This window comes from Agaricus bisporus (assembly GCF_000300575.1).
Source record: "Agaricus bisporus var. bisporus H97 unplaced genomic scaffold AGABI2scaffold_2, whole genome shotgun sequence".
Taxonomy (NCBI): domain Eukaryota; kingdom Fungi; phylum Basidiomycota; class Agaricomycetes; order Agaricales; family Agaricaceae; genus Agaricus; species Agaricus bisporus.
In genome coordinates this window covers 1,872,907-1,895,011 of record NW_006267355.1, presented here as the reverse complement: position 1 = coordinate 1,895,011, position 22,105 = coordinate 1,872,907, and the positions used below count along the sequence as shown (strand labels likewise).

Genomic DNA, 22,105 nt, shown 5'->3' with positions numbered 1-22,105 from the left:
ACGCTGGAAGTGGAGCGGCCGGCTCATCCACCTGCATGGGTGGGGCTGTTGCTGGGGGAGTGACATCAGAAGGGGCCAGATCGACCCGGACCTTCTTCTTTGGTGGCGGTTTGGATTTGGCTGACTCAGCCTATGGCGGTGCGTCCCGCGGAATGACACGAGGTGCAGGTGCGTCAACTGCGGATGCTGTTAGAACCTTGCCAGAATGTCACGGTGTCACAGTGTCACATCTGTCACATATTTTATTACGTAATAATTTCCCTCTGCTGCTACAGTTCGACGGAGGCTAAACTATCGGCATACTGCTAAAATGGCGCAAGCTACAGATCTACCAACTGAACTCATTGACCTTATCTTTTCTTTCCTACCTCCAAACCATGCGGAGCAAGTACAATGGAGAAGGGCGGCGGCGGCAATAGGAAGGGAGAGTAGACCGGTAGGTTGGGACCTATCGGGGTCACCAGTGTAGACAATGTGGAAGGATGACGTTAGCAATGTGGGACGCAGAGGAGGGAAAGGCGTGGGTAATACAAAGGTGGTCAGTGTGGGGAGCTTGGTATTGGGAACTATCCGGGTTCTTCATACTATGTCCGTGTGATGCGTTGTTGGGTAACTACTTTGGGACTCAATGGTTTGTGTGAGTAGAATACCTATTTAGGAGTTGTTTGTACTTGTGGACACTTTTATGGTTTGTTTGGTGTTGTTGACGTTTTTATGATCAATGTACTTGTGTTTACTTACTTCTGACTCCACTCTTCTTTTCTCATGTCAAATGTATAATTAGCCTACTTTCTCATATGTACTTCTTTTCTCATGTCAGCATATGAATAGTTACCTAGGGTAGTTGGTCTGTGCGCCGTAGTCTAGGTATATAAAGTAGGTAGAAACTTGTAGAAGACTCCGTCGAGATCTCTTAGGTTCACGCCTAATATAACTTTTGTCACTACACTCCTTAGTTCTTGAGTTTAGGTGTGACCTGTGACATCTCAGTCACAGTCGCCCTAACAGATGCAGGCGCTTCAACTGCAGGGAAAAGGGAATCACAGAGGGAGGGGGCCGTCTCTGTGTATGCAATATGGATGGCATTGAGATCGTCATCCATGAGGGCAGGGAAGCCTTCTAGTAATTTGGTCTTCCAATTTGAGGAGGACAGAGCTTGAAAAAGCCCTATACTGTCGGAAATGAGTTCCGTGATATACTTCACGGCTTCTTCGCTGTCCAAATGTTCAGGGGAACTAGGACGGGGGGTAGTGACATCCTTGTAGTTGAGGGCCATAGAAGAGTCATCACTGCCACATACCGAAATGGCAGCAACAGAGGGACCAGAAGAAGAAGACCCCGGTGAGATGGGGCATTTCGAGGAGAGCACCGAAGCCAAAGGCGACGGTGCGCGAGGAGGAGAGGGAGGACGAGTGGGCACCGGCGGCTGAGGCGTCGGCACACAAGGGGGAGGAGGAGGACCGAGCGGTGTCTTGACAGCCGGGAGGGCTGCACTGATCTCGGATGGGTGACCAAGTGGTCCTTTGACTTTACCTTTGGCTAGCGCACTAGCTTCGGCGTTGGCGATGGTGACCTCGGGGGCAATGCCCCGGTTGCGGACGGCGTCCATAATTGCTCTATTCTCCTGCGAGTCGTACCCAAAGGTAGGGAGCGTGATTTGACCTTGATATTTGGGGTCGAGTAGTACCCCAATGTTGGAGACAGTGAGGCGAGTGGCGTTCGGATTGGCGGGCAGTGACGGCGCCTGAGACGGGGGATGATATGGGTGTGGCACGGGGGCCGGTGTGGACAGTTTGTTAGCTTTGCGAGGCATAGCGGACGATGTATTGCTACTACTAGATGACTAGCACTGAGACTTCCAAAAGAGAAAGGTAGTGGTAAGAGGTCAAGGAGCGTGTAGACGAGATACATTCACCCCAGAAAGACCCAGGTAGCCGAGATTCTGAGAGCATAGCAGTGATCCTCTCTCCCATAGTCCTATTAGCCCGTTCAGCAAGTCCATTCTGCTGAGGCTTATTTCGAGTCGAGTGACGTCTCTCGATGCCAGCAAGCTCAGTAAAGCTTATGAAAGCCTTGGACATGTATTCACCTCCCTTGTCATCCTGTAGAGCCCGCAGTTTGACTCCGAGTTGAGTCTCGGCCCAAGATTTGTAGACTTTGAAGGCTTCAAATGCCTCCGACTTAGCTTTAAGCAGATAGACAGCCCGGAAACACGTCGCGTCATCAATAAATGTGATCCAGTACTTGTAGCCTGAGTGTGAAGCAACTGGGAGCGGTCCGTGAAGATCTGAATGCACTAGCTCGAGAGGAGAGCGATTGTGATTCAAAGAGGAGGGAATGCATCTTGCCAGCCAGACACGGCTCACAGATAGAGTCAGGGGACGAGTTAGACTCGAGTTTGAGCCCAGAAACAAGATCCTTACTGATCATAGACTTCACATCAGCATAATTGTGATGAATGAAGCGACGGTGCCATAGCGAGAGGTCAACTGGGAGGGTAGAGACAGAGAAAGCAGTCTCAGATGTAAGAGTTGAGCCGTCGAGCTCAGCAGAGTTGTTGGAATGAATGGCAGCCATGAAAAGTGTTGTGCCCTTGCATTTGAAGTCAATAGAATGAGCTGAGATGGTGATATTGAAGCCCTTGTTACGGGCAAGGTATAGACATGATAGTAGATTGCTCCGGAGAGCCGGAACGTGCAGAACTCTAGTCAATTCGACTGCTCTGACCACCTTTCCATTCACAACTGGCTCAAAGACTACAGATCCCACCCCCGAAGAATAGACAATTGAGTTGTCAGCTAGTCGGATGGGGATTTTGTGACTGGTATATGACTTGAACCAGTGCCGGTGAGGGGTCATATGAGAAGTGGCCCCTGTATCTGCTAGCCAGTGGAAGTCAGCATCGAGCTGGAGAGGTGTAGAAGACAAGGGAGAAGGTGAGGGATGAGGGGTACTTGCATTACCAGCAAACTCGGTGACTCTCTGCGCTTTTTCGGGAGCCTGAGTCGAGCTAGAGCTCCCAGACTCTTCCTGAGCATTGTTAGCCCTCTTGTATGGAGTTCTATCCCGGCAGTTGTTGTGCCTGCATCCGCAGTTGACGCACCTGCCACACATGTAAATCCGCGGGACGCACTTCCACCCGCTGAGTCATCCAAGGCTAAGCCTCCGAAGAAGAAGGTTCAGGTCGATCCAGCCCCCTCCTCTGATGTCACTCCCCCGGCAACGGCCCCACTCATGGAAGTGGATGTTAGAATAAGAGTGAGAGTCGATAGACGTCGAACTCAGTCAGTGGAAGCTAAAGGTTCCAGTAGATGTTGTTAAACCACTAGTATTGAGGTCTAACTCAACAAGGAACTACTTGTCGAGTCAAGATACTTATACTACTGTACTAACGCGACCGTAAGTTCACGTCAACAGTCAACAAGCCGATTTGTGAACTTAAATTAGTTCACGTCAACAGGTCAACTGGGGGTGTGAACCCCCTATTAGCGTAAACATATCCCAAAATAGAAAAACATATCCCAAAATGGAAGTATATTGTCCCAAAAGGGTAATATGAACATCTTGTCAACAATATTTACAATTTGTGAACTAGCGCCTAAGTGACACCTGTCATGATTATGTAATTGACAGTGAACTTACGGTTGCGTTAGTACAGTACTACAAAACGATTTGAAATCAAAGAAGTAATGGCTATGACATACGTATGATGTAATGCATGACGACGAAATGACATCATTGATGACGTCATATGGAAAGTGATAGAACAACTATTAATAGTCCAAATAGATCCGAGGATTTACCACTGCTAACAGTGGATGAGCCGCATCAGCAAAATATCCAAATCTTATATGGACTTTTTTAGTCTTATTCATGTCATACCTTAGTTTGAACTTATTTTGTGAGCACTCAAAGGCAGAGTTGACAGCTAAGTTAAAGAAAAGGTGATAAGTTGCAATAATAACACACAAAGCAAAAAAGTCATTGTAAGTTCTGTTCTACTGCTCATAAAATTCCGGAAAAATCATGACAAATCTTAGAATATTAAAAAAACATAAGTTTATATGTAAGCTTTTGTCAGAAACATACCCGTTATGGATATATCAAGATTCCATCATGGGGTGGGGGGGTCATTGTCAACTGCAGATAGACTCGTCGTAGAACCTGCTCTACTAAGCAGAAAATTCTGGAAAAATCACGACAAATCATAGAATATTAAAAGAACATAAGTTTATATGTGTGTTGTGATCGAAAAACATACCAGTTTTGGAGATATAGAAAAACATGACAAGAATGTCATGTTTTATACTGGTTCCTGCACCGAATTTGATGTTTTAAGAGTGTAAGTATATGTATTCAAGGTTCGGAAATCCGAATCTGGTTTTGAATTTATTATCCAATCAATATTTGAGGAGCTACAGCGCAATCTCGTGTTTATCATATGTTAAATGTGCAATATCTCAATAGGCTTTTATCCAACAAAAGATTTAACGACATATTCGGACTCCCTGACCTCGAAAATATACGAATACACTTTTAGATCATTAAAATATATGCAGAAATGACCCGAAAATATCTCCTACCTATGATTTGAGGAACTTTGACTCGAAAATCCCAAGTCCAGCAGTCATGTGACATCATGTGACATGTTGAACTTCTGTTTCGAGCACGACATTGATCCTTCCTCATCACCACCATCATTCTTCCCCTCCCCATCCTCCCCCTCCCCCTTTCTTGCCCTCCAGGCCTGTAATATGGTAAGTAACATCCTCTTCACCTTCCTAGCTCTCCCCCAGCTGATTCTAAGCTGGTTTAGGACGCTTTTTTGCCTATTTTGGACGCTTTTTTGGGGGAATTTTGGAGGCTTATTTGAAGGGATACTTGGGGGGATGTTTGAGGGGCCACTTGGGGGGATATTTGAGGGGATATTTGGAAGGATTTTGGGGATTCTTTGGTCACTGGTGAGTGCTCTCTATCTCTGTATGTTTTCATACTCATTTGTTACTTGTAGGATATGTTAAGCCAGCAGCTAACTGGCGCTAATGGTGAGTTGGTAGAACTTACTGGATAAAGTGTAGAGAGTTTATAGAGAGCTTGCTTTGGATAGAACTTGAGTAGACGAGTAGAACTAGTGTTCGAATTGTTATTAAAGTAATGGAATGTGTACAGTATATATACTAAACTATCTAAGTGTTCCACACTAAAGTCCATAGAGCAATTACTCATAATTGCTCAGCTTACTCGTATAGCATCACAGAGTGGATAGGAGCAATGAGTGAGCGATGAGTCGCTCAAGAGTAAGGTGGATAGCTAGTATCCACATGCATGTATTAATAGGTATGAGCTTATGATAGCATCAATACTATTATTATTCAACACTCCTCCATGCTGAATGAGCGAGGAATTTATTTACTCTAAAAATTCCATACCAAGAAGGGATCAGATATATTCGAACTTTGTTCGTTCAAGATTTTTCGTGAATATGTCTGCTGGGTTTTCTTCACCAGAGATATGGAAAAGAACGATTTTCTTTTCTTCAACATATTCTCGAACAACATGATATCAAATATCAATGTGTTTGGAGCGACGTTCCTGAACAGGATTAGAAGCCCAGAATATTGATCCTTCATTATCCGCATTTAGATAAGGTGATGGAAGATCGAAGCCGATCTCCTTGAGTAATTGGCTCATCCAAACTAGTTGTTTGGAGCAGTCGGATAGAGCCATATATTCAGCTTCCGTAGAAGATGAGGCGACTGTCTTTTGTTTACGACTAAGCCAGCTTACACAGCCTTTGGCTATCGTAACATAGTTACCGGTGACAGATTTCCGGTTTGTTGGATCTTGAGCCCAATCAGAGTCTGAATAGGCTACTAGCGCTTCGTTGGAGGCGCCATGGAATTTAAGTCTATAGTGACGAGAACCGAGTAGGTATCTTAGAACATATAATCCTTGATCGTAATGTTCTTGAGCAGGGTTTGCACACTGTTGACTTAATTTGACTGTTGCATAAGCAATGTCAGGTCTAGTACCGATCATTAGGTACATTAAAGATCCAACTAATTGTTGGTACTTCTGTCTGAAAGCGGGTGATGCTGATCCGTTAAACGGAACAAAGGTAAAACCGGATTTGAGTGGAGTCTTTGTCGGTTTAGATGTAACATCAAACTTCTCAAGAATTTTCTCAAGGTAATTTTCCTGATTGAGAAAGATCCTTCGGTTTTTTCTATCACGTTGAATGTTGATTCCGAGAAACTCTTTTGTTTCTTCAAGATCTCGACATTCCCACTTGTTCATGATCTTGTGCTTAAGGTTTATAAATAGCGCAGTCTTTTTCCCGATTATGGCTACGTCATCAACGTAAACTAGTGCAATGATCAATTGCTTCGTTTGCGGATCACTGTAATAATATACACCAGCATCTGAAGAGCATCGCTTAAAGCCTAGGTCCTTCATTGACGCAGTTAATTCGCGCCACCAGGCTAAGCCAGATTGCTTCAGGCCATATAGTGCTCGGTGTAGTCTCCAGACTCTTTTGTCGTTGTCTTTTCTGAAGCCTTCAGGCTGTTCCATATAGATTTCCTCTTCTAGCTTTCTGTATAGATATGCTGCTTTGACGTCAACACTTTCTATTTCCCAATCTTCGAGTGCGGCAACACCAAATATGAGACGGGCAGTCTCGTAGCGGACTACGGGAGAGAAAAGCTCATTGAAGTCAATACCTTCAATTTGGGAGAAACCCTTAGCAACAAGTCGGGCACGTTTTCGGCCATCAGACTTGATGTTAAAAACCCATCTATTTTTGACGGTTTTTATTCCTTCTGGAAGATCGACGATTTCATATACTCCACGCTTCTTTAAAGCACGGAGTTCATCTATGCATGCTTCTATCCAGGCTTTTTGATCGTCCTGGGGAATATTATCCAAGTCTTTGAAAGTGACCGGAGTAATTGCATTTGCCAATAGAAGGTTAATGAAATCCTTTCCCCCCTCACTTGCAAGGCGGTGCAGTTGCTGCTCCTCCGTTTCCGGAGTATTCGGCAAGGGATTGCCGGTAGCAGGACGTGGTACTTCTGCATCCTGTCCTTTATTCCATCTAGGACCTCTGACTCGTTTAGGTAAAGGTATGGTTGGTCTTTGGCTTTCTTTGACCGTTGATGGTCTTGGCCAATCATTAACCTTTTGCCTTTCAATATCTGTGGGATTTGAACGTTCACCATAGATATTATCAGGTCGGAGCGGAGGTTGCCGAGTGCGAGTAGATCTTCTTGGCGGAAATGTTTCCGGAAGAATTATCTCACGTTCTAACTGTCGCCTTTCAGGCATTTTGCCTTTTTCGTTAGTTGGCGGTTGAACTTCATCTTCTGATAGATCAGAAGGCGTATTCGGCGGAGGCGTGGGGCGAAAATCAACTTCTCTTTTTTGTCTCGGATCAAAGTCCTCATAAGAAAGATGATCATTGTCATCAGAAGCCTCTTTATTAGATGGAGATCTAGATCGAGGTGACTCAGATCTAGGCAGAGTAGGGTTTGTCGGTCTCGGAGGGACGACAGGTTCATTTGGATCATATAGACTAGGGTCTAGATCAAATGATGGAACAGAACCTTGTTCTGAAGGTTCCGGAGCATTGTTGTCCGAATTGGACGTTAGATCGTCTGTTGATGTCTCAGGTTCTCTTGGAATGGCTATTCTGCCAATTCCTCCATTTGGACATAAGGGGAAGATCCCTTCATCAAAGATTGCTGTGGGTGACACGAAGAGTGCACGATTATTTCTATGGCGTAGAAAAATGTAACCACTTTCTATATAGCCAACAAATGTCATGTACTCAGAACGAGGCGTAAGCTTGTTCTGTCGCTTTTCTTCAGGAATGAAGACGTAAGCCCCACATCCAAATACCCTAAGATGATCAATCTTGGGCTTAATACCTTCGCGTAGTTCTGTCGGAGTTTTCCAATTTAACCGGCGCATCGGAGTTCGGTTGTATACATGTACAGCCGTTCTTATCGCAAATTCCCAATAGGAGTCAGGTAAGCAAGCGTGTAAGCGCATTGCTTGTGCCTTTTCTAATAGGGTGCGATTTAGCCGTTCTGCTCTTCCATTTTGTTGGTGAGCATATGGCGCTGTGGTTTCATGGATAATTCCTTTTTCCCTAAAGAAACGAGCTAATTCTTCTGACATATATTCTCCTCCATTATCAGTACGGAACCGCAAACACTTTGTGTTGCTCATGCGTTCTGTACCAGTGACGAAGTCTTTAATGGTTTGAGTAGCTTCAGATTTTTGTTTTAGAAGAAAAATCGAGCAGTTCGAAGAATAGTCGTCTAGAAATGTTATTACCCACTTGAATTTGTGGTACGATGTAATAGGCAATTCTAGTAAGTCAGAGTGTGTTAACTCTGCGAGCTTCTTAGCTCTTTTGGGATTAGGGTAGAACAGTTTTTGGGTCTGCTTGCCAAGGGCACAGCCTGGACAGACAGTTCCCGTTTTAGAAGGTATTTCTACTTTTGGTCCGGTAGCTTTCGGTACTTTGCTAAGTGCAGTTTCCGAAATATGTCCAAATCTTTGATGCCAAATGTCGTAAGTGATTAACCTTGCCGTTTTGTATGAAGTTTCTGCTATCTTCACTACTCGTGTTAACACGTAGTGTAAACGGTCCTCTTGTGTTGGGATCCTCTGGGCTGTGAGGACAGGTAAATCATGTTTGTACATTGTTGTGTATGCTGCCCGGCCAACCATCGTCCAATTATTACCCTCTGAGAAGAGGATAGGGGACAAGATGCGGCCCATTAATCCTTCAACGTATTTAACGTTCGGGATTGTAGTTCTTTTTTTCAGAGTATCACCAGTATCTTCATCAGTTACCTCATGCTCGATCATGACTGAACCATAAGCAGTGATTTGAAGGATCTTTCCTGCTTCGGCAGTTCCCATTGATCCGAAGTCGCTGACATCGTACTCGATGAAGTCATCAAGGTCATTTGTGAAGTGACCTGATGCTCCCGAATCGAGGAGCCATCTGATTGGGTAATTTTTATTTACAGGAATCATTCCGCATGTTTCACACGGTTTGCCAGAGCAATGATGACTTTCTAAACTTATGCTTTTTTGTGATTGGCTATCACCTTCTTCCTCAGATATAGAAGTGAAGCAAAAAGTATTATCATTATCTACAGCCGGAGTTCTACAAATATCCCTGTCTACATTTGAATTGTAGGGGACATTTCCGGTCTGGATAAAATTAGCTGTTAAGTCATCAAGATTAGATCGAGGTACGCACGTAAACGGCGAAATCATCTCGGTCTGATCAGCATCAGATCCGCCCAGGGATACGGTCTCCGGATCGAACGATGTTGGGGCATCTTCTGAAATAGTCTTGGAGACTGCATCGTCCATTTCCATTTCGGAGGTCTGCTTCGACTCTCCTGTTGCGAAGTGTGCCCGGAATATTTCGTTCATGTGCCAGTACTCGTCTTGGACCTCTTGCTGCCTCAGGAAAGCTTCTCGTCTTTCCCCCTTGGGGATAGTAGAAGTTTCTCCACCGCTCCTGAACACTGTCATAAGATTCTGCTCTTGCTCGTCCTTTTTGAGCTCCTTGGTGAGCTCGATGCGGAGGAGCTTCCGACGGAGTTGTTTGTCGGTGAGCGGGATGAGGCCGAGATTTTCTCGGTTCTTCAGGCGTTCGTCATACTGGAGTACGGCGCGGAGTTTGGCAGTTTTGAACCGGCCCGGGGTGAGGCGTTCGTAGGGTCTAGGGCGTGGATCATGAGAAATCCGTGTTAATAGTGATCGTTCTCCTACATGTTGAGCAGGGACATCTCGAACGACACTGGCGGAGGCGAACATGGTCGCGTCCTGTGCAGTATAGTCAATACATTGAGCTGTATTTCTATTGGAAACTTCATTCACCTGCTGGTGGTTTTTCTTCCCACGACAATTCTTCTTTGGGGGCGGACCACTTCGCTGTTGTTGTTGTTGCTGCCCTTGCGGGCGCATCTGCGATTGGTTTTGGTGAGGGCCATTGTTATATGGCCTCTGCTGCTGCTGCTGCCCTTTATATGGTCGCCAAGCAGGCTTTTGATTGCCTTGTTTGACGCCAGAGAATCGATGCGCTTGAGAATTATTAGCAGTCTGACGCTGATTGTATTCAGCGGAGCGGACTGCATGAAAGGTGACATCTTTGACGTCACCCTTAGCGGCAAGGAATGAAGAAGCAATTTTCCATTGCTCAGGAATTGATCTGAGCAACGTCATTGCTTGAACGAGAGGTGGAATCTCGACATTATTACTAGTCAGCTGACTATAGATCTGCTCCAATTGGGCGATCTCAGCTGAGGGTTCTTTAGCACCCGAGATACGGAAATTCCCGGTTTGTTGAAACATAGAGTAGATAGCCGATGGACCGGCTATACCGTAAGTGTCCTTGAGCATCTTCCAGAGATCGTGAGCGTTCTCAAACCTGATGGGGATGAGACCGTTGGTAGTACGAGCATTGATCATGGCTATAGCGGTTCTGGAAAGACGTTCTCTTTCCTTCCTAGCGTTATCAATGACTTCGTTTTCATCGATCTGCTCCTAGGTGAGAGAGACTGTAGTAGTACCATCTGCTGCTCTGCCAGGGATGTTCCTTAATTGAATTAACCATTTGTTTTCACAAACGTCAAGGCCACTGAAAGGGAATCCTTCTGCGGGGAGTAATGTCAAAATATCGGACATCGCGTTCCTCCAGGTAGTATAGTTTTCTGCACCAGTAAGCATTGCAACCGAAGGAAGAAGTGCCATAACATGAGACATTGTTGATTAGATCTGTATTGAAGATCAATCAGTACACTGTAGAAACTTGTTTCCAGTGAATGAATCAAAGTTAAAAGGTTTCTTCCGCCTGTAAATAGGTGAAGTGACTGGAACAGTGATCAACCAAAAGGTTGAGAGATCTGGGCATAGTCTCTTTCACTTTATGGATCCAGGTTACAGATCAACCCTCTCGAACCAGTGCAATGTCTGCACATAGTGAGTAGGCGATCGGGGCCCATAACCTGTTAAGCCAGCAGCTAACTGGCGCTAATGGTGAGTTGGTAGAACTTACTGGATAAAGTGTAGAGAGTTTATAGAGAGCTTGCTTTGGATAGAACTTGAGTAGACGAGTAGAACTAGTGTTCGAATTGTTATTAAAGTAATGGAATGTGTACAGTATATATACTAAACTATCTAAGGGTTCCACACTAAAGTCCATAGAGCAATTACTCATAATTGCTCAGCTTACTCGTATAGCATCACAGAGTGGATAGGAGCAATGAGTGAGCGATGAGTCGCTCAAGAGTAAGGTGGATAGCTAGTATCCACATGCATGTATTAATAGGTATGAGCTTATGATAGCATCAATACTATTATTATTCAACAGGATATTTCTTTTCTCATCATCACTCCCTCATCATCCAATCTCATCCTTTTGTGTAGATTATATGCAATGTATTGTATTTGTTATGCTAATATAATGACTTTCTCTATGACTTATTCACTCTTAAGCCTCTTATAATTGACTTTATGACTTTGGCTTGTCTTATTTTTCCTTATTTGCCTTAATTGTATGCTTTTGTGACTTGAGTATGACTTATCCTTTCTTTTTAACAATGAGATTACTTGATTGAACATCTACACCTTAACCTCAAAGTCAGAATAAGTTTTAAAAGGAGAAAAAAAGTCTGTTTTAAAACCTGTGAGTAAATTTTTCCTTATTTTGAACTTTTTTTCATGTTTAAGTTATTTAAGTTGAACAAAAGTTGGATTAACATTTTCCTGATATGGCCGCTCCACCACCAGCGTCTGAGAAGGCGCCCACCAAACCCCTTCCCATACCAAGTTCAAAGCGCGCGCCTGCTCCTGCTAGCGCCCCTTCAGTTTCGTTCCGCGCTCCCTCAGCGCCTCGCAAGAGACGCCAAGGCAAGCACACCGCACACGGCGCTTCGCACCGTGCTATAATCCTGACACCGCCTGCCGACTCTCCGGTTACAGCGGCTTCCTTCACTCCCGAGGTTATTAATAGCCTCAATCAGCTTCTCAAGAAGGACGTCAAGTCTGACATCGTTCTCACTCATGCTTCGGTTGAAGGCAACGGCATCTGTATTGCCGCCTCCCACATCCCCTCAAAATTTCCTTCGTGCTCAAGCACGTTCGGTGCATTTTCCCAAGTCCGAATGTCCCCATCGGCCATTCCCCCATCACGTCAATGTCTTATCTTAAGATTGTCGACATCCCCCACATGCCCGCGTCTTCTAAGGAGTGGGTGCTCAAACAACACGAGGTGTTCACTAACGCCCTCAACAAGTTCCCAGTTTTTTTTTTTTTTTTTTTGTAATCATCATAGTTTATTTCAAAACTACTTAAAGGGTGCCATGACGCGTTCCCCGTACTTTTCATCACCTGTACTTAACTACACTATGCGAAAGTATCCAGCTGACGAGGTCGAAGCTAAAAGAGAAAAAGAAAAAGAAACAAGAGCCAATTCGAATCTGAATACAAGTACACTAAGATAGACAAAGAAACAGAAACGTTCGTACACAAGATAAAAGAAAATCATCCGTCTTCTACCTCTTTTCAACACCGCCTGCATCACAGGCTTAATCTCTCTCATCGCCGCATAGAAGATATCCCCCCATCCGTCATCTATCTCCCACACGTTCCAGTGCCTCACGAACTCGATCGACTCGTGCAAGAAGATCGGTCCGGTTAGTGGAGAAAGCTTCTTCTTCTTCCTCCTTTTATTCTCTTCATCTCTAGCCAACTCTAACTCTCTCCTATATGCCGGCCAGCTTTCATCAGCAATTCGCGGCAGTTCCGGTGGCTCGGAACTGAACGCTTGAGGATTGTCTTGGAGGAACAGAATAAGTCCACATATAGTAGTGATTCCGTCCAAGTCATAATGGTTGATCCGCCTGACGAACAGAGGACAGACCATAAGTAAGTGTTGTCTTGTCTCCGGTGACTTGAGATCGCATTGACATGATTTGTCATTGCTCCTTGACCTCTTACCACTACCTTCCTCTTTTGGAAGTCTCAGTGCTAGTCGTCTAGTATTGTCTGACTGCTTGGTTTCGTCCCGGGACCCTTTATGTTTGTAACAATGTCTCGATTTGTTTGGTTTTTGTTTCTTTTCCTCTCTCTCGATAGCGCTTGACCTTGTCGCGCTGGATATGTTAGATAGAATACTGTTGTTTGGAGCCTCTGTAAACTGGCAGGCGTACGCAAAGCCGCGGGAACGTGTTGTGACACCCGATGTATGAGTAGTATTGAAATATATTACATTGATTACAAAAAAAAAAAAAAAAAAATTGTATGGAGTTCTAGGCTTTTGTGCATCCTCCTGTGCCCGGGACTTCGCTCTCTCAAAGGTTTTGCATTCACTAAACTTGTGGCCCTCTCTCCCGCAGAAACCACAGGTTTTCGTCGTGTTTTGAGAGCCAGAGCGAGCAGCTAGTGCATGGGAGGAGGTAGAGGCGTCCTGAGCGCGTTTTTTGCGTTGTAAATCCTCAGTAACAAAGGCCTGATGAATGGTGGACTTGTCTAGCTTGTCCATAAGCAATAGGGAGGAGGTGAAGGCGGAAAACTCGTCAGGGAGAGCTCTAATGAGAGCCATAGAGGCTAGCTCATCCTCTAGCTGCTCTAGAGTGAAGGAGGAGGGGCAGAGTTCCTTGATTTTTTGTTTAGAGCTCTCTACTCTGTTGATAAGGGATTGGAGGGACTCCTCCTTGAGTTTTCGGATAGAGAAGAGCTCATCATAGGCATTAAAGTGTCAAGATAGAAAAGTGACCACACCAGGGTTTGAACCTGGGACCATCCCAATTGCACTAGGAAGCTCTAACCACTGAGCTATATGATCTTGGTATATAGTAGCTAAGATGTTATATGTATACATCTTAGGCCTAGAGGTGGAACCCACAACTGAGGGCCTGCTGCAGGGGCTGAGGCACAGTACAGATTATGTGAGAACTCAGAGCTCCGAACTGTCAGGTGACTTGTCCTGTCATCACCTAACATAAAGTGCATTCCAGCCCTTTTCTGTCAATGTACAGCCTCTAGAGCCTCCCACATCTTCACTGGACTCTCCTAGATACCAGAGAAGTGAATCCTTTGCTCCTGCTCAACCATGAAGTACAGCCAGCCTGCAGCCTTGTCCAAGCGAGCCTCAAACACGTCCAGAGCGTCCGCTTCTGCCTGGGTAACAGGGCTAGAGGTTGAGGGAGCCTTCTGCCTGCCAGAGACAAGTCTCCAGAGCCCAGAGGCTCTCAGCCACGCTTCCATCTCTCCAGACCAGGTGGAGTAGTTCTCCTCGTTGAGTTTCGCAAAGGTGGGCGATCCGGAGGCCATAGGAGTCGAAATGAGTGCAGGAGAAGTGAAAGAAGTTGAGGAAAGGCAGAAGTGATTGGGGAAGAGCTGTGGTTGTTGAAGTAAACGTCGTTTCTTAAGCGTTAGAAGCCGGGGCCCATAACCTGTTGAACGTAGAATGTACGCGACACAGTGGCGAGTCTAACGGTCCTAGAAACGAGGCGAACGGATGGCAACTGACTGAGCAATCCTAGGAACAACTGTGGACAGACTGTAAGAAGCTGTATTGTGATATACTAACTTGTACTCACCTGTGGACAGACTGTAAGAAGCTAAGGCCTCTGAAGTGTCCACTGGGAAGTTCAACCATACATGACTAAGCTATCATGTGACTAAACTCGTCTGCATATCTCTAAGTCCACCAATAACACTTGTAGACTGCTTGCTCACTCTAACAATTTACTCCAAAGGTGACATCAAGGTCATTGTGCCAGTATTCATTGACAACATTACTCTTGTCTCGAAAAGTGATGCTGCCATGGCCTCGGCTGTCTCTGAGCTGTCCAAACACTTCAAACTCCGTGATCTCGGGTCCACTACACTTCTGCTGGGTATTCAGGTCACTCAGGACTCTTCTACTTGCTCCATCTCCCTCTCGCAGGAGCACTACATTAAGGAGCTCCTAGAACGCTTCAATATGGATGATGCTAATCCTCTATCCACTCCCCTCGCTCCAGGCTCTGAACTTTCTGACATTGTTCCTTCACTCGAGGAGCAGGCTGAGATGAAGTCAGTTCCCTATCTCAATGCTGTAGGTGCCCTTCAGTATCTGGCCACTATGACTCGCCCCGACATTGCCTATGCTGTCTCCTATCTTGGGAGGTTCAACTCGAACCCAGCTCCAGCTCACTGGCTTGCAGTCAAACATCTATTCCGTTATCCCATTGGCACTATGCACTACAAACTCGTCTACCAAGCTAGTGACTCTGAGGAACTCTTCACTACCTACTTGGATGCCTCTCACGGAGCCTGCAAGGCTACAGGTCGAGCTACAGGTGGTTATGTGACTCTAGTCTCGGGTGCTGCTGTAGGTTGGTCTTCTAAGTCGATTCCTTCTTTGTCTCTTACCACCACCTTCCTCTTTGGGACATTGGTGTGGACGTGCACTTTAGTTGGAATACATATTATTTCTAAGGGATAACGCTTGATAGCTCACGACCCCTCCAGTTTTTTCAAGTATGGCTGATCACCGCGATCGCCTGTACCCTGCCCGCCCATCCCGCCCGTCGTCCCCAACGGGATCACATAGGAGCCGAGCCTCCCAAAGCAGTACTCACTCTCGCATTGTCGGAGCATTCAAGGCTGCTACTTCATCTATCAAGTCTCTTGGGTCGTCCAAACCGAAGAGGAGAAATTTCATTGAAATCGGATTCGAAGAATTGGATAAGAAAGAGAAGACGCTCATGGAACGAGCAGACGAAGAGATTGTTCCCACGTCGCAAGAGAGTGAGAAGGAGTTAGAGGAACTCAGGGAGAAGATACTAGCTTCGAGAAGGTATGCAGATGATTCGGATGAAGAGGAAGTTGTAGAGGACAGTGACGAAGAAAACGACGACGTAAAGGGCGCCGCCGTACCAAGTCAGACCGATTCTAATATGTGGAATCAATTCTCGACCCCCCCAGCGGAACTCATGACGACTCCGCCCCTCCCATCTCCCCTTGATGCGTCCCAGTCGACATACGGGTTCCCCACTCCCTCCCCAGCACTCCTGGACCACCCCGTGTTAAAGGACGCGCGTACACCTCCCCGCACACACGAGGTCTTGCCAGATTTGAACAAGACTCCAACCACGCCCCGGGTAATGAAAATTACCGAAGCCAAAGCTTACGCGCTCAAAGTCCGAGCGGCAAACGACAGACAGTCATGTCATGACAGGCGTCAGCATGTCATCAAACCAGTTCGAAGAAAATGTCAATAAGTCAAAGGAGATAGTTGGCGAAATTATAGATGAAGAGATTCGGAGCTCGTCACCCGATCTTCCGTCCGAGCCATGGACGTTCACTGATGACCAAATCGCTGGCTTCAGAGAAAATCTCACCGGGATCCTGACAAGTATGGCCCGCATTACACCAAGGATGGCGACTAACCTGGACGCTATCGCTAAGGAGCTTGCTATATTCATAAGCAAGATTATTGATTCAGAATGGGCTGATGTCAGAGTTGGGAAGGAGTCCATCGTGTTGGCTATCAGACAAGCAGCTTCGTCAGCTGTTTCATACCAGGCTCAGGCCCCCCCGGCTAGAGCTCCCCCTTTCCCTATCCCTCCAGCAAAGAACGTCACGTTCGCGCCGACTCCCATTCCCACCCCAACAAGTGCACCGACTCCTATGGAGGTCAATGTGTCTCCACCAAGGATCCCAGCCGCCGCCAAAGGCAAGAAAAAGGCCACACCTCCTCCCCCTACTCCACAACATCCGGTCACCACCTTGCCAGTGGCTGCGTTGCCAATCAAGATTAGCGCGGTCCCCAAACCGTTTGTCCAACCTTCAAAGACGGGCCAATAAGGTACTGTAAGCCAGTCTCATCTTATATGCCTTACAAGCTGTCGGTGGTTACCAAGCCAACAGCGATTAATGAGACGCTAGCGGGAGTCATGCCCCGTATGCCCGAGTCCGGTTCCAGCCGGCAAGCTAAGGGCAGAGACGCTAGCGGGAGTAACGCCCCGTCCACCAGAGCAGTTCCTGCTGCCGGTAGGAATCGAGATGCTAGTGGGAGTAACGCCCCATCGAACCTGCCCAAGAGCGGTAAAGGTGCTCCAGGTAAGTCAGGAGCATCTACCACAGCAGAACATGGAACCCGTCCCGGTCCTCCCCCCGTTCCCATTTTTTTTTTTTTTTTTTTTGTAATCAATGTAAGTTTATTTCAAAACTACTCGTACGTCGGGTGTCACGACATGTTCCCGCGGCTTTCTACCCTCGCCAGTTTACAGAAGCCCAGAGCAACAATATTCTATCTATGAAACCGTATCCAGCGCGACTAGGTCAAGCGCTATCAAGAAGAAGAAACAGAAAAAGAAAAGACACAAATCGAAATGTTGGTACATACGTAAGGGGACCCGGGATAAAACCAAACAGTCAGCCAATACACCCTACATAATACTGTAACACTAGAGCACTCGCAGTCCCTTTTGCGGAATCAAACATATCAAATATGAAAGTGAAAAATTGAGGCAGACTCGAAGTCACTTTAGATCCTCAGAAGAAACTGTCCTCACCACTACCGTTCTCCCTCCTAAACCGCTATGCAACCTTCCCAGTTCTCCATCAGAATCCACCGACCCAACCCGGCGACGGCTGTCTGTACACCTTAAGTTGAACGCGCGGGGAACTGGCGCTTGAGCCAGGCACGATCGAACCTATTTTTCCAAAACGGACAGACCTTCGAGTCCGTAGCAGAATGTGAGTGCTTGTCCGCTGGGCGTTTCGCCGCGGTACAGTTTGTGCATTGGCACACGTCGACGCGCTTAGCGTCGACACACTTGAAGTGGTTGGCCTCTGTGTGGGGGCCGGAGCAAAGGGAACAGCGCGCACACTTGGCACGACACTGGTCTGAATGATGACCCCACCGCTGGCAGCGAGCGCAGTGGACGGAGCCGGAATGAGGGCGAGCGCCCTTGACTTGACAGTTCACTCCGCCAATGGAGATGAACTTGGAAATATAGAGTCGGGCGTTAGAACCTGACACCGTGTCGTGAATATCGACCCATGCCCAGCACGAGTCAGAGTGAGGCGAGGCGCGCATGAAGTGCGGCTTGTGTTTGATCAATTTGGCCAGCGAAGCGCCGACCGGGGATTTGTTGAGAGCGTTAGTGAACGCCTCGTGTTGTTTGAGCGCCCACTCCTTGGAGGAAGCGGGCACATGGGGGATATCGACAATCTTCAAGTATGAAGTTGACGTGATTGGGGAGTGACTGATGGGAATGTTCAGGCTCGGGAAGATCCGCCAAACGTGCTTGAGCACGAATGCGATTTCGGCGGGGGAGGGGACACGGGAGGCGGCAATGCAGATGCCTTTGCCTTTGACCGAGGCATGAGTGAGGATGACGTCAGATTTGACGTCACTCTTGAGTCATTTGTTGAGGTTGTTAATAGCCTCGGGAGTGAAAGAAGCCGCTGTAACCGGAGAGTCTGCAGGCAGCGTCAGGATAATAGCACGGCGCTTTGCGCCGTGCGCAGTGTGTTTGCCTTGGCATCTCTTGTGAGGCGCCGCAGGAGCGCGGAATGAAACAGGGGGGGCGCTAGCAGGGGCAGGCGCGCGCTTGGAACTTGGTGGGGGAAGGGGTTTGGCAGGCACCTTCCCAGACGCTGAGGGTGGAGCGGCCGGCTCGTCCACTTCCATGAGTGGGGCCGTTGCCGAGGGAGTGACATCATAGGGTGGGGCCGGATCGACCCGAACCTTCTTCTTCGGAGGCTTGGACTTGGATGACTCAGCGGGTGGCTGTGCATCCCGTGGATTTACACGTGTGGCAGGTGCATCAACTGCGGATGCAGGCGCAACAACTGCCGGGGAAAAGATACGACGGAGAAGGGGGAATTTCTCCATAAATGCTGAATGGATAAGACTGACATCGTTATCCATGATGGTGGGGAAGGCGTCGATAATGTGTGTCTTCCATGTAGAGGAAGATAGCGACTGAAAAATTTCTGTAGCGTTGTTAATCTTATTAACAACGGCCTCGGCGGATTCTTTGCTGTCCAATTGCTCCTCATCTTCAGGAGAAGCAGGACGTGGAGTGGTGGCATCTTCGTATTCGATTGCCATAGACGAGTTGTCACTGTCGCATACCGAAACGGCAGCGACTGAGGGACCGGAAGAAGAAGACCCCTGCGAGATGGGGCGCTTCGAGGAGAGCACCGAAGCTGAAGGCGACGGTGCGCGAGGAGGGGAAGGGGGACGAGTGGGAACCGGCGGCGAAGGCGTCGGCACACGGGGGGGAGGGGTAGGGGTGCTGGGCGGAGTGTTGACAGCCGGGAGGGCTGCTCCTATCCCAGAAGCTTGGCCAGAGGGCCCTTTGACATTACCTTTAGCTAGCGCACTAGCTTCGGCGTTGGCGATGGCGACCACGGGGGCAATGCCCCGGTTGCGGACGGCGTCCATAATTGCTCGGTTCTCTTGCGAATCGTACCCGAAGGTAGGGAGCGTTATTTGACCTTGATACTTGGGGTCGAGTAGTACCTCAATGTCGGAGACAGTGAGGCGGGTGGCGTTGGGATTGGCGGGTGGTGACGGCGCCTGAGATGGTGGACGATACGGGTGTGGCGCGGGGGCCGGTGTGGACTGTTGCTTAGCTTTGCGAGGCATAGCGGACGATGTATTGCTACTACTAGACGACTAGCACTGAGACTTCCAAAAGAGGAAGGTAGTGGTAAGAGGTCAAGGAGCGATGTCCCCCCGTTCCCATGCATTCCAAACCAAACGCTCTGTCCAGGAGCGCTGAAATGAAGAACAACGCGTGTCACTAAATTGTACGCCCAGGCAGCTAAACCGTCGGCGGCGCCAACCGCACCTGCCCCCATTATTATGAATGAAACTATCCAATGGGCCAAAGCATTGAGAGAGCAGTGTCCCGAGATGTCGATGAGGGATGCTATGCAAGCAGTAGCTCTGGTGGTCAATACGCCACCTAGCTCAAATGAAGTTATTGTGCTGTAAACTGGCGAGTGTAGTAAGCCGTGGGAACGTGTCGTGACACCCGACGTACGAGTAGTATTAAAATATACTTACGTTGATTACAAAAAAAAAAAAAAAAAAAAAAAAAATCAGAAGTCTGCTCAGTTCGCGTTCTCTCATATCATCCAACCGGAACGCTTTGGAGATATGGGAAAGATCATAGATGCCATGAACAGGTATGTATCTGGTTTTCCACAAGTCACAGATGAGGGTCCAAAATGGTCGCTTATTTAAAAATGTTGTCCACTTTTATCTTAACTTAGTTCCGTCTGAACAGGGGTTCATGTTGATAAGAGAGTCATTATACAAAGCGTTGGAGGTAGAACTCCCTGAAGGGGACAGTGACCTTCCCGATGCTCCGCAGTCTGTAGCCCATTTGATTTTGAGAGGGTTCAATTATTATACCAGTCAGGATAACAAATGCCCGGAGGATATCCTTATGGGTGATCAAGTAATTGAAGCTATGGGATCTGTAGATCAATTCCGTGGCTTGGAATGTGTCAGAAGGCCAGCCGTTGTCAGATCTCGAGGATCAAGAGACATGGCGGTCGCGTTTGTAGACGTTTGGGATTCAAAGACTGGGTCGCGTACAAAGGACTTAGTCAATAAAGTATATCATATTTGAGGAAAGCTTATCAAAGTAGAGTACGCTCATCAGAGAGAGTTCGTCCCACAGTGCCAGAAATGCTGGAAATGGAACCATGGTACATCCTGGTGTCGCCTCAACCATCAGTTGTGCACCTGATGCGGTCAACCCCACATGACCAAGAACCACACCGTTTTCGCTACATGTTGCGGAGTGGCAAGGAAGAAGGAGGATTGGACAGGAGAGTGCAAGCACGAAATAAAGTCCATCAATTGCAAAGGCAATCACACTGCCGACTCCACCAAGTGCACGTACAAGCGGCATCAGAACAACATTTTGTGGCACGATCAAAGGCGCGCTACAGATATGGCAATTGAAAGGGAGAAGCGTGACAACAGGCGCTGAACCATCCATCAGGCATGTCGACTTTTTTTTTTTTTTTTTGTAATTACTATAGTTTATTTCAAAACTACTTAAAGGGTGCCATGACACGTTCCCCATACTTTACATCGCCTGTACTTAACTACTCAACAAGTCCGTATCCAGCCGACAAGGTCGAAGCCATAAGAGAAAAAGAAAAAGAAAGAAGAGACTGTTCGAATCTGAATACAAGTACACTCAAGTAAACAAAGAAGCAGAAATGTTCATATACAAGATAAAAGAAAATCATTCTTCTCCTACCCCTTTTCAACACCGCCTGAGACACAGGCCTGGTCTCTCTCATCATTGCGCAAAAGATATCTCTCCACCCATCATTTATCTCCCACACATTCCAATGTCTTACGAACTCGATCGACTTGTGTAAGAAGATTGGTCCTTCAAGTGGAGGAAGTTTTCGCTCCTTCCTCCTTTTGTTCTCCACCTCTCTAGCCAACTCCAATTCTCTCCTATATGCTGGCCAGCTTTCATCTGTGTGTCACGGAAGTTCCGGTGGTTCGAAACTAAACGCCTGGGGATTATCTTGGAGGAAGAGGATAAGGCCTCTGATTGTAGTGATTCCATCCAAGTTGTAATGATTGATCCGCCTCACGAACAGAGGACAGACCATAAGAAGATGTTGCCGCGTCTCTGGTGACCGAAGATTGCATTGACATGATTTGTAAGGTTCGTTGGGGAAGAACCTCACTCTATATTCCCCTATTGGTGCATGATTGCACATGACTTGCATAACATCAGGAAAATTGTGTTTTTCTTGATTCTACTTACAGCTACTTTGAGTCTCTTGATGACAAGTTAAGAACATAAAGAAGGTTCAGAAGTCCAAGAATATCCTGGTTACTTAAATGGTTCTTAGAAATTCAGCTCAAAGATAAAAATAAGAAAACCAAGAACCAAAGAACACTAAAAAGACTTGACCTTCTCAACAAAACATTATACACTTAGCTTGGGAAAAAAAAAAACAAGGTATATTTAAAAGAGCTAGATGTTCTCAACAGAAGCTTAAAGTGAAATCAAGATCATCAACT

The 22,105-nt window shown here is 46.9% G+C and overlaps 6 protein-coding genes and 1 non-coding gene across 7 annotated transcripts; 1 reads left to right on the top strand and 6 right to left on the bottom strand.

Annotated features, from left to right (window-relative positions):
* Positions 1 to 952: 952 nt before the first annotated feature.
* On the bottom strand, positions 953 to 1,813 carry AGABI2DRAFT_115419 (hypothetical protein; the record flags this gene model as incomplete). Its single annotated transcript, XM_006458327.1, has 1 exon — positions 953 to 1,813. One exon carries the CDS (start codon positions 1,811 to 1,813, stop codon positions 953 to 955), a length of 861 nt encoding a protein of 286 aa, XP_006458390.1.
* Positions 1,814 to 6,219: 4,406 nt separating this feature from the next.
* Positions 6,220 to 6,939, bottom strand: AGABI2DRAFT_58655 (hypothetical protein; the record flags this gene model as incomplete). Its single annotated transcript, XM_006458326.1, has 1 exon — positions 6,220 to 6,939. A coding segment is annotated over one exon (720 nt), but the record flags the coding sequence as incomplete, so codon positions are not given.
* Positions 6,940 to 13,627: 6,688 nt separating this feature from the next.
* AGABI2DRAFT_60108 (hypothetical protein) lies at positions 13,628 to 13,786 on the bottom strand (the record flags this gene model as incomplete). Its single annotated transcript, XM_006458325.1, has 1 exon — positions 13,628 to 13,786. A coding segment is annotated over one exon (159 nt), but the record flags the coding sequence as incomplete, so codon positions are not given.
* Positions 13,787 to 13,803: 17 nt separating this feature from the next.
* Positions 13,804 to 13,876, bottom strand: AGABI2DRAFT_t21. The gene has a single exon. It is a non-coding gene; the product is annotated as a tRNA-Cys (tRNA).
* A 227-nt stretch (positions 13,877 to 14,103) lies between these two features.
* Positions 14,104 to 14,692, bottom strand: AGABI2DRAFT_115415 (hypothetical protein; the record flags this gene model as incomplete). Its single annotated transcript, XM_006458324.1, has 3 exons — positions 14,104 to 14,486; positions 14,550 to 14,572; positions 14,634 to 14,692. The coding sequence occupies 3 exons, from the start codon at positions 14,690 to 14,692 to the stop codon at positions 14,104 to 14,106; spliced, it is 465 nt and encodes a 154-aa protein (XP_006458387.1).
* An 868-nt stretch (positions 14,693 to 15,560) lies between these two features.
* Positions 15,561 to 16,887, top strand: AGABI2DRAFT_141244 (hypothetical protein; the record flags this gene model as incomplete). The annotated part of the gene is made up of 2 exons (XM_006458323.1): positions 15,561 to 16,181; positions 16,207 to 16,887. 2 exons carry the CDS (start codon positions 15,561 to 15,563, stop codon positions 16,885 to 16,887), a joined length of 1,302 nt encoding a protein of 433 aa, XP_006458386.1.
* Positions 16,888 to 17,689: 802 nt separating this feature from the next.
* Positions 17,690 to 18,124, bottom strand: AGABI2DRAFT_63423 (hypothetical protein; the record flags this gene model as incomplete). The annotated part of the gene is made up of 1 exon (XM_006458322.1): positions 17,690 to 18,124. One exon carries the CDS (start codon positions 18,122 to 18,124, stop codon positions 17,690 to 17,692), a length of 435 nt encoding a protein of 144 aa, XP_006458385.1.
* Between the last annotated feature and the right edge of the window lie 3,981 nt (positions 18,125 to 22,105).